Source organism: Leptodactylus fuscus, chromosome 6 (genome assembly GCF_031893055.1).
Source record: "Leptodactylus fuscus isolate aLepFus1 chromosome 6, aLepFus1.hap2, whole genome shotgun sequence".
NCBI classification, from domain to species: Eukaryota; Metazoa; Chordata; class Amphibia; order Anura; family Leptodactylidae; genus Leptodactylus; species Leptodactylus fuscus.
In genome coordinates this window covers 16153973-16165931 of record NC_134270.1, presented here as the reverse complement: position 1 = coordinate 16165931, position 11959 = coordinate 16153973, and the positions used below count along the sequence as shown (strand labels likewise).

General features: G+C 48.1%; 1 protein-coding gene across 1 annotated transcript; it reads right to left on the bottom strand.

The window, feature by feature from the left end:
* Positions 1 to 10067: 10067 nt before the first annotated feature.
* Positions 10068 to 11264, bottom strand: NOG (noggin). Its single transcript, XM_075278216.1, has one exon. It carries the CDS (start codon positions 10868 to 10870, stop codon positions 10202 to 10204), a length of 669 nt encoding a protein of 222 aa, XP_075134317.1. The 5' UTR covers positions 10871 to 11264; the 3' UTR covers positions 10068 to 10201.
* Positions 11265 to 11959: the final 695 nt, after the last annotated feature.

The window sequence follows — 11959 nt, the reverse complement described above, 5'->3', positions numbered from 1 at the left end:
GGACTGACACAGCGAGACGTGGACTGACACAGCGATACGTGGACTGACACAGCGAGACATGGACTGACACAGCCAGACGTGGACTTACGCAGCGAGACATGGACTGACGCAGCGAGACATGGACTGACGCAGTGAGACATGGACTGACACAGCGAGACATGGACTGACGCAGTGAGACATGGACTGACACAGCGAGACATGGACTGACACAGCGAGACATGGACTGACACAGCGAGAAGTGGACTGACACAGCGAGACGTGGACTGACGCGGCAAGACATGGACTGACGCAGCGAGAAGTGGACTGATGCAGTGAGACGTGGACTAACGCAGCGTGGCGTGTACTGACACAGCGAGACGTGGACTGACACAGCGAGACGTGGACTGACACAGCGAGACGTGGACTGACGCAGCGAGACGTGGACTGACACAGCGAGACGTGGACTGACACAGCGAGACGTGGACTGACACAGCGATACGTGGACTGACACAGCGAGACATGGACTGACACAGCCAGACGTGGACTTACGCAGCGAGACATGGACTGACGCAGTGAGACATGGACTGACGCAGCGAGACATGGACTGACGCAGTGAGACATGGACTGACACAGCGAGACATGGACTGACACAGCGAGAAGTGGACTGACACAGCGAGACGTGGACTGACGCGGCAAGACATGGACTGACGCAGCGAGAAGTGGACTGACGCAGGGAGACATGGACTGACACGGTGAGACATGGACTGACACAGCGAGACATGGACTGACGCAGGGAGACATGGACTGACCCAGCGAGACATGGACTGACCCGGCGAGACATGGACCGACACGGCGAGACATGGACCGACACGGCGAGACATGGACCGACACGGCGAGACATGGACTGACACAGCGAGACGTGGACTGACGCAGCGAGACATGGACTGACGCAGCGTAGCGTGTACTGATGCAGCGAGACATGGACTGACACAGCGAGACGTGGACTGACGCAGCGAGACATGGACTGACGTGGTGAAACATGGACTGACACGGCGTCACGGCGAGACATGGACTGACACAGCGAGACATGGACTGACACGGCGAGACATGGACTGACACAGCGAGACATGGACTGACACAGCGAGACATGGACTGACACAGCAAGACATCGACTGACATGGCGAGACATGGACTGATGCAGCGAGACATGGACTGACGCAGTGAGACATGGACTGACATGGCGAGACATGGACTGATGCAGTGAGACATGGACTGATGCAGTGAGACATGGACTGACGCAGCGAGACATGGACTGACACAGCGAGACATGGACTGACGCAGCGTAGCGTGTACTGATGCAGCGAGACATGGACTGACACAACGAGACGTGGACTGACGCAGCGAGACATGGACTGACGTGGTGAAACATGGACTGACACGGCGTCACGGCGAGACATGGACTGACACAGCGAGACATGGACTGACACAGTGAGACATGGACTGACATGGCGAGACATGGACTGACACAGCGAGAAGTGGACTGACACAGCGAGACATGGACTGACGCAGCGAGACGTGGACTGACACAGCGAGACGTGGACTGACACAGCGAGACGTGGACTGACACAGCGATACGTGGACTGACACAGCGAGACATGGACTGACACAGCCAGACGTGGACTTACGCAGCGAGACATGGACTGACGCAGCGAGACATGGACTGACGCAGTGAGACATGGACTGACACAGCGAGACATGGACTGACGCAGTGAGACATGGACTGACACAGCGAGACATGGACTGACACAGCGAGACATGGACTGACACAGCGAGAAGTGGACTGACACAGCGAGACGTGGACTGACGCGGCAAGACATGGACTGACGCAGCGAGAAGTGGACTGATGCAGTGAGACGTGGACTAACGCAGCGTGGCGTGTACTGACACAGCGAGACGTGGACTGACACAGCGAGACGTGGACTGACACAGCGAGACGTGGACTGACGCAGCGAGACGTGGACTGACACAGCGAGACGTGGACTGACACAGCGAGACGTGGACTGACACAGCGATACGTGGACTGACACAGCGAGACATGGACTGACACAGCCAGACGTGGACTTACGCAGCGAGACATGGACTGATGCAGTGAGACATGGACTGACGCAGCGAGACATGGACTGACGCAGTGAGACATGGACTGACACAGCGAGACATGGACTGACACAGCGAGAAGTGGACTGACACAGCGAGACGTGGACTGACGCGGCAAGACATGGACTGACGCAGCGAGAAGTGGACTGACGCAGGGAGACATGGACTGACACGGTGAGACATGGACTGACACAGCGAGACATGGACTGACGCAGGGAGACATGGACTGACCCAGCGAGACATGGACTGACCCGGCGAGACATGGACCGACACGGCGAGACATGGACCGACACGGCGAGACATGGACCGACACGGCGAGACATGGACTGACACAGCGAGACTTGGACTGACGCAGCGAGACATGGACTGACGCAGCGTAGCGTGTACTGATGCAGCGAGACATGGACTGACACAGCGAGACGTGGACTGACGCAGCGAGACATGGACTGACGTGGTGAAACATGGACTGACACGGCGTCACGGCGAGACATGGACTGACACAGCGAGACATGGACTGACACGGCGAGACATGGACTGACACGGCGAGACATGGACTGACACAGCGAGACATGGACTGACACAGCAAGACATCGACTGACATGGCGAGACATGGACTGATGCAGCGAGACATGGACTGACGCAGTGAGACATGGACTGACATGGCGAGACATGGACTGATGCAGTGAGACATGGACTGATGCAGTGAGACATGGACTGACGCAGCGAGACATGGACTGACACAGCGAGACATGGACTGACGCAGCGTAGCGTGTACTGATGCAGCGAGACATGGACTGACACAACGAGACGTGGACTGACGCAGCGAGACATGGACTGACGTGGTGAAACATGGACTGACACGGCGTCACGGCGAGACATGGACTGACACAGCGAGACATGGACTGACACAGTGAGACATGGACTGACATGGCGAGACATGGACTGACACAGCGAGACATGGACTGACACAGCGAGACATGGACTGACACAGCAAGACATCGACTGACATGGCGAGACATGGACTGATGCAGCGAGACATCGACTGACATGGCGAGACATGGACTGACATGGTGAGACATGGACTGACACGGCGAGACATGGACTGACACGGCGAGACATTGACTGACATGGCGAGACATTGACTGACATGGCGAGACATTGACTGACACGGTGAGACATGGACTGACACAGCGAGACATTGACTGACGCAGCGAGACATGGACTGACACCGACCCCCAAATATTGGCTGTAACATTGTAGTTTATTTCTTCTTATTCAGTGAGTGTGATATTTCTTACCCCAATGTATTTCTGGACATCTCCGGTTTGCACCTCTACATCTTGCGCTCCATACTGTTGGGTCCAATGTTCGGGCTCCGTCCCCCAATCCACAAGCAGGACTTTTCTCTCTGCATTTTTCAAGTGGAAACCTGGCGGCTGCCATTATAGTCTATAGTGTCTGCGGGCAACTGCTTTGAAGCGGATTGAGTCTCCGTTTTTCATGTCCACGAGCGGAACTCCAAGTGCAAGCATCAACCCAGCGTAACTGATAGTGCAAGGTCTTGCCTAACGCCGACCCCGTAACATGAATTGTAACATTGTGGTTTATAATATTGTAACTTGTAGGTTTCTTTTTGCTTTGCGTATAAATAACTCTTATATACTCGTATTACTGGACACGTCCATATAGTTTGCACTTCTGTTCCTTGCGTGCCATGAGTAGCGGTGTAGGGTCTTGGCTGACACTGACCCCCTATAAGGTCTGGTTCACATCTGTGTTCGGGTCATTCCGTTCCCCTATTTTCATACAGAAACCACACAGGCTTCATTATAGTCTATGGGGTCTGCGCTTTTTTATGTGGATAGGTTTCCGTTCAAGGGGTCCCCAAGTGCAGATGTGAACCGGGACTAACGTTATATATTTTCATTTTTCTTTTTTTTTGTAGATTATGAGCCACAACTAGGGCTCACAATCTACATCTTACATGTTTCCTTATCAGTTTGTCTTTGGAGAGAGAGAACCTACAAACTCCTTGCAGATGTTTTGTCCTTGGTGGGATTTGAACCCAGGACTCCAGCGCTGCAAGGCTGCTAACCACTGAGCCACCATCACCCCGGTATAGAATATTGTAACTTGTAGGTATATAGTCTTACATCCAGTGGACATTAGCAGTTAGTTTGCACTTCTGTTTCTTGAAGACTGGTGACTAGGGTTGAGCCGATCTTGAGATTTCAGGATCGATTTTAAAATCCTGATTTCCGATCATTTTCCATCCAATCCCGATCGTGAAATTTGCTCGATCGCCGATCGGCATCTGATCTTTCTTGATCCCGATCGCTCAACCCTAATTGTATATCATCTATACAGTAGGGTTGAGCCGATCTTGAGATTTCAAAATCCAATTTCCAATCATTTTCCAGCCGATCCTGATCGTGAAATTTGCTCGATCGCCGATCGGGATCCGATATTTCCCGATCGCTCATCCCTACTGGTGGTGTAAGGTCTTGACTGCTGCCGACCCCCCAAAGATTAGTTATAACATTGTAGCTTACATGTTTCTTTTGTTTTGTGCGGCCCGCTTCACATCTCCGTTCAGGTTTCCACTTGGGAATCCCCCCCCCCCCCAAATGCCTAAAATAGTGGTTACCTTAGGAAAGCTGTGGACCCCATAGACTATAATGTGGTTTCCGCTTGATAAAAGTGTTTGAGGGCAACGGAACCCCCAAACATAGATGTGACCCGGCCCTGAGTGTTATTCCATCCATTCCTGCACCCATGTATTTCCAGACACATCATCTTAGTTTCTTGTAGACATGACTGCTGGTGTAAGGTCATGCCTGCGCTGACCCCTACCCTATAACATTAATTGTAACATTGTTGCGTGTATGTTTCTTTTTGCCTTGTACGTGTAATATTCCGTTTGCCTTCAGCTCCTCGCCCCGTATGACCGTCGGTCCAAGGCCTGGGCTGACACCGGCCCCCATAGCGCGTCCTGTATGTTTTTGTGCTCCTTGTCTTCTCCTTATGGGCCGTCACCCCGAGGTGACACAGAGGGACACTGTGCGCGGCTCTATATACCGCCAGTGTTCCAGGTTGAGCAAATTGCTTTAATATTATATGTCAACAGGGGGAGAGAGCGCGGCCCTGTCACACAGTCAACCCCTCGGCTACATTTGTTGACATTCAGTCTTTTTGGCCCCGGTCCCAGTTGCGAATACTTCTGTTCATATAATGTTCATGTTTACCAGTAAAGAAATCTCTCGCTTTTGGATTTTTTTTTTTTTTTTTTTTTTTAACTAAACTTTTCTTTTTTTTTTTTCGGAAAAAAAAAAAAAATTCAGAAAAAAAAAGTCTTGGCCGCAGAGCCGGTGTTTTTTTTTTTTTTTTTTGCATAAATTCGTATGTGATGAATGGCTGATTTTAATGCTATTTGGGCATTTGTCAGGGGCGAACAAATATCCATAATACTGCCGCTTTACAAACCCAAATACCTGAATCTCCTCTTTCTTCTGGAAATAAATTAGGGTTATGTTTGCTCGCCTGGAGTCACATTAGGAATATTTTCGATGCTGAGCATCTCATCCCGGCGCCACACAAGATTACGCCGAGAAAAAAAATAAAAAAATAAAATGCGAGGCATTTCAACTTTTAATCCTTTTACAATGAATTCTCAGAGTGGGCAGGATGTTTTGTTGTGAGCAGGGATAACGGCAGATCTTCATCTGTACGGCGGGTGAGCGAGCGACGCCGACCGGTGTCGTTTAACCCTTACGAGGTGGGGCACAGGAAGGGTTAATGCACCATTACAAAGAGAGATGGGCATCGGCAACCTAATAGGCTCTGTTCGTTTCTATGGGAGGGAGAGGGCATGCTGGGAGTTGTAGTCTCACAATTGGTGAACCCTGAGTTGGGGCTACAAGGGTCAAGGCTACATGGGTTAGGGTTATATGGGTTAGGACCACATGGCCTATGGAGACCCCTGGAATAGGGTTATATGGGTTAGGGCTACCCAGGGGTTAGGGTTATATAAATTAGGGCCGCATGGCCTACGGAGACCCCTGGGATAGGGTTGTAGGGGTTAGGACTACCCTTGGATTATGGATATTTGGGTTAGGGCCATATGAGTTAGGGCTACCCCCAGGTTAAGGTTATATGGGTTAGGGCTACCCTTGGGTTATGGATGGGCTAGGGCTACCCATGGGATAGGGCTATATGGGTTACGGTTACCACTGGGATAGGGTAATATGGGTTTGGACTACCCCTGGATTAGGATTACATGGGTTAGGGCTATATGGGATAGGGGTACCACTGGGTTAGGGCTACCACTGGGTTAGGGTTATATGGGTTAGGGCTACCCTTGGGTTATGGATATTTGGGCTAGGGCTGCCCCTGGAATAGGGCTATATGGGTTAAGGCTACATGGGTTAAGGCTACATGGGTTAGGGCTATATGGGTTAGGGTTATATGGGTTAGGGCTACTCTTGGGTTATGGATATTTGGGCTAGGGCTGTCCCTGGGATAGGGCTACATGGGTTAGGGCTATATGGGTTAGGGCTACCTTTGGGTTAGGATTACACGGCCACATTTAATCACACTACTACTTATGACAGTAAATGTGGCCGTGTCACGAGGGGCTATGACTACCTAACCGTGGGCAGAAATCCCACCCGGCTAGATCTTTGCATGACCACATTCCCTAACACGCCAATACCTAGCAATGGCTGACACCTTGTTTTTGCACATGTGTATAGTTACAATATGACAGATGTAGCAGAGCAGAGATTGTAGATGAAGCAGAGATGAGATTGTGATGAGACTATCACATGGGGTAACAGGGAAACCTACTGCATTGGGAATTGTCTTCTACCCCATCCTCTGTATCTGATCCCTGCACCATTCTGAGACCCCCAATCACAAGGACAGGGGTCCTGGAGAGATGGCGCACGTGTGTGACCACTGACCAAACCACTTCTATAGGATTGATGGAGAACTGCCCCATAGAAGTGGTGGCCACACGTGTACCGCTGCTCCATCTACACACAGGAGACCCCATCCTCATGATCCCATTCTCAGGGGGGTCCCTACAATCGGGGACCCTTGTCTATTAACTGATAGGGGGATAAGTACGTATTGGGAAGGGGTCCCATGTGTCAGATACTTATCCCTTTATAGGGGTTCTCAGTAGCCGGACCACCGATGACCAGACACATATCGACTATCCTGTGAATAGCAGTTCATGGTAAAATCCCTTTAGATAACACATTCAGCTCTGCTACATCTGTACACGTCATACAGGACAATTTATTCAGGTTAGCAGGGAAAACAGAGACAAGAGTTAAATGACAAAGTCAGCTCTACTACATCTGTGCATGTCATGGCCAACAATGTATTCAGTTAGGGAGAGATGGGACTTAGATGTCAAAGTTAGCTCTGCTACATCAATACGCTTCACCAATCTGGAATGTAGTAAGATTGTTAACCATTTAGCAGATAGCAGATCCCACCTTTCCCACTATAGATCACCCGATCACCTTAATAGTGGATCTCCCGGGATCCTTTGGTAATCTGGGTGTCAGGATTGACTCTATATAAGTGCACATGTAGCAGAGCTGAATCTGTCGCTCTTTCAGGTCTAGGCTATGCAGTGCGGTTCTGCCCTGCTACACGTGACAATCTCAGCTCTGCTACATGGGTATAAAACTTTGTCTTTTTTTTGCACTGGGAGAAGTTGTCAGGACAAGGACTGGGAGCAGAAAGCGGTGTCAGTGCCAGAGCCTTGTGAGCACTTCCCTGGGAGGTTCTGCCTTGACAAAGAGTCAAGTTTCAGCTCTGCTATACCACAATTGTAGGTGTGAAAGACACGTGTTCTGTCTAAAGGCAATGTCAGGCAGTACAAAACCAGAGACACCAGGGAGGCTGAGCCCATTCCCTCCTCCCTCAGCCAGTCCACACGACTGACTGACTGCAGCCCTACCAGGCAAGAAATAAGACACCAGCCCATAAATCACCATCATATACACATGTAGCAGAGCCCGAGTGGCCATACTGGCTGCATTCCTTCTGCAATGGCATGGTTTACTCTATAAAATGCAATAAATCGACCTGTTGTCCCATGACAAACCCAGCTCTGCTACACGTGCAACTCCAAAAACTACTATTATGGTGTTGGAATATTAAAGAAAAACAACTTCTAACCCATATAGGACATAAAGAATGCAAAAATGAGGATATTTTATATAGATGTAGCAGAGCTGAAGTTGCTATAGAGGCTGCATTGCAATAAAATGCAATAAATCGACCTGTTATCCCATGACAAACCCAGCTCTGCTGCACATGCAACTCCAAAAACTACCATTATGGTGTTGAAATACTAAAAAAAAAAAACAACTTCTAACCTATACAAGACATAAAGAATGCAAAAAGGCGGATATTTTATATAAATGTAGCAGAGCTGAAGTTGCTATAGAGGCTGCATTGCAATAAAATGCAATATATTGAGCTGTTATCCCAACACATTGACATGGCAAACGCAACTCTGCTACACGTGCAACTCCAAAAACTACTATTATGGTGTTGGAATATTAAAACAACAACCTGTCCTTACCCCTAACCCATATAGGACATAAATATATTTTATATAGATGTAGCAGAGCTGAAGTTGCCATAGAGCCTGCATTGCAATAAAATGTAATCAATTGACTGGTCCCAGGTAACACAACAGTGACAAACCCACCTCTGCTATACTGTATGTATAACCCCATCACTGCTATGGTGTTAGAAACATCAGCAGCGTCTCCTTCCTTAAAGCAACCTATATAAAAACTTTCCATACTGATGTAGCAGAGCTGACATTGCTCTATGGGTTGCATTCCTCATTCATTGTAGGTTTTCAGCAAAATAAAGTTGCTAGAAGTCTCAGGTAACATGACAGAATGGAAGCTACTACATGACAAACTCATCTCCACTACATGACAAACTCATCTCCACTACATGTGCACCCCCAACCCTGCCACTTATGCTCCTATAGGTGCTATTATGGTGTTAGAATAGTTAATAAACAGTAACCCAAATAGGTCATTGCCAAAAGGTGGAGTGTTTTATATAGAGATGTAGCAGAGCTGAGTTCGTCATAGGGGCTGCATTGTAATAATAAAATGCAAAAAAGTGATTTGCAAGACCCGAATGAGCTATACCACATGACAAACCCAACCCTGCTACATGTGCACCCCCAACCCTGCCACTTATACACCTCATAGTCCTATCATGGTGTTAGAACAAGGACATACAGAAAGATGTAGCAGAGCTGACGTTGCGCTAGAGGTTTGGAGATGCTTAACACACTCCAATAATCTGGGTCACACAAGACAAGGAAAGCAACCCCAAGACAAACCCAACTCTGCTACACGGACAGGTTGTCAGCCTCCATCTCCTTACAGCGCCCCCCGCAGGACATAACAAAGACTGCAAAAAGAGAGGTTGAATATTTTAGTGGTTTAATTCTAATCTGCGCTGGATCTTTACTACAAAGAGATCAAAATAAAAGAATAAATAGCAGAAAAAAAAAAACCCAGAAAAAAAACGTCTCTTCTGTCTGAACAGTAGCTGAAAACTTAATTTTTTTTCTTTTTTTAAATCTGAGGTCAATTTCCCAAATAATGGAAAACTCTCTAATAATAGTCTTCAAATAATTAAAGAAAAATATAAAAAAATAAAATAAAACAAAAAAAATAATAAAAAAATAGCAAAAAAATAATAATTAAAAAATATTAACCGAAAAAAAAATCCTTGCTTTGTATATAAATACAGATACATAATAATAATAATAATAACAATAATAATAACAATAATAATAATTAATATAATAATAATATTTATCAAATAAATCGTAGCCCTGGAACCAGATCCAAATGGGGTTTTTTTGGGGGGGAGGGGGGGGGGGAATGCAGTAGAGACCGGTTATTTAAAAGAATAATACTGACCTTTTAATAGTAAATTTCAACTGGTACCATATATACAGACATATACATTCCTACATATTACAGTGCATACAACATTAACCCATGAAGTCCTAGCAGGAGCACTTGCACTCCGATATGATGGGGTACTGTATGGGGATCCACGTGCAGCGCTGGTTGAGCCTGCGTTGACACCTCCACCTTAAGATGGTCAGATGCATGGACTTGGACACTTTACACACCATGCCCTCCGGGACCGAACAAGACCTCTTAGTGTAGCAGCTGCCCACTTTCATGTAACGGGGCCAAAATCGGATGCCCAAGTCATTCCACGTGTATAGGACCGGGCAGAAGGTTTGGGACCACAGCCACATCTGAAGCTTCCTTCGCAGTTTCTTACTCAGTCTGTGCTTCTTTCCTTGCAGCCCCTCGTAAAACTCCAGCCCCTTGATCTCGGCTGGCATGGCCCCAGAGGGCTTTTGCCTCAGGAGTAAGTCAAGCTCTGCTAGGTCCTCCACGCCGAGTCGGTCCTCGGGCAAGTGGATGGCCATGAAGTTGGGGTCAAAGTGGCCACCCAAGAGAGTCCTCAGCTCGGTCTCGTTCAGGTCCTTCTCCTTGGGGTCAAATATAGGATCCGGGTGCTCGATAAGATCCACCAGTGGTAGCTTTTCGCTGGGGGCCGGCCTGATGTGTAGGTAATGCTGGCACACGGCTTGGTCGAGTCTCAGTCCCAAGAAGACCACCAGGGCATAGATAGTCACAAGGCACTGGGAGTGATCCATGCTGCGGAGAGTACAGTGACCTGGCCTATCCTCTCGTGTCAGGGATCATAAATGAGGAGGCATGAGGGGGGTCTCAGGGGTATGGAGAAGTTGGATGGTCCCCCCCTCTCATTGCAGTCCTGCACAAGTCTGCTCTCTTCTTCTCCAGTCCTGATGGCACCAGTTTGTCTGCCTGCTGGCTCCAGCCTCCCCCTTGTTAAATATTCTCCACTTTCAGCTGGAACACCATGGTAACTGGGGACTCAGCTTTCTCCAAGACAGGATAATAGGGGAGGATGATGAGGAGGAGGATGATGAGGATGAGGAGGATGAGAAGAGGAAGGATGCACACAGTCCCTTGCAGTGTTGTCAGGGGGATCCTCCTCACATGGGCACGAGCTCCTCTCCTCTGAGCTCCTCTCCTCTGAGCTCCTCTCCTCTGAGCTCCTCTCCTCTGCTCTCTCCACAGCTCCTCTGGCTACTTTGGATTTATTAGCCCGGCTCCATAGGGCTGTGATGTCATGCAGGTTTAAGTAGTGAGATGGCCTGTGGTCAGGGTTGGTCGCTTCTCTGACACCTCCCTCTTTCACTTCAATGGGGTGTGTGGGGGGTTGTCTGTGCCCATTCTGTGCAGGCTACAGCCACTGGGACCCGGTGTCTGCTGCCCTCTGCTGGTAGCTAGAACTCCCATGTCAAGTGTGGATACATTGTATACAGGAGGAGAGATGGCAGAGGAGATAGGAATGGAAAGAGAAAGAGAAAGAAAGAAAGAAAGAAAGAAAGAAAGAAAGAAAGAAAGAAAGAAAGAAAGAAAGAAAGAAAGAAAGAAAGAAAGAAAGAAAGAAAGAAAGAAAGAAAGAAAGAAAGAAACTCAATATATAAGATGAAATGAATAGATAAAATACAGATATTTAAAGAAGAAAATGGAGAGAAGGCAAGAAACACAGATGTATGAGATAGATAGATAGATAGATAGATAGATAGATAGATAGATAGATAGGAGATAGATAGATAGATAGATGATAGATGGATAGGAGATAGATAGATAGATAGATAGATAGATAGATAGATAGATAGATAGATAGGAGATAGATAGAGATAGGAGATAGA

What these genes read in the sequence shown, in the direction of transcription:
- NOG (XM_075278216.1), bottom strand. Translation starts at nt 10,870, where the DNA reads ATGGATCACTCCCAGTGCCTTGTGACTATCTATGCCCTGGTGGTCTTC.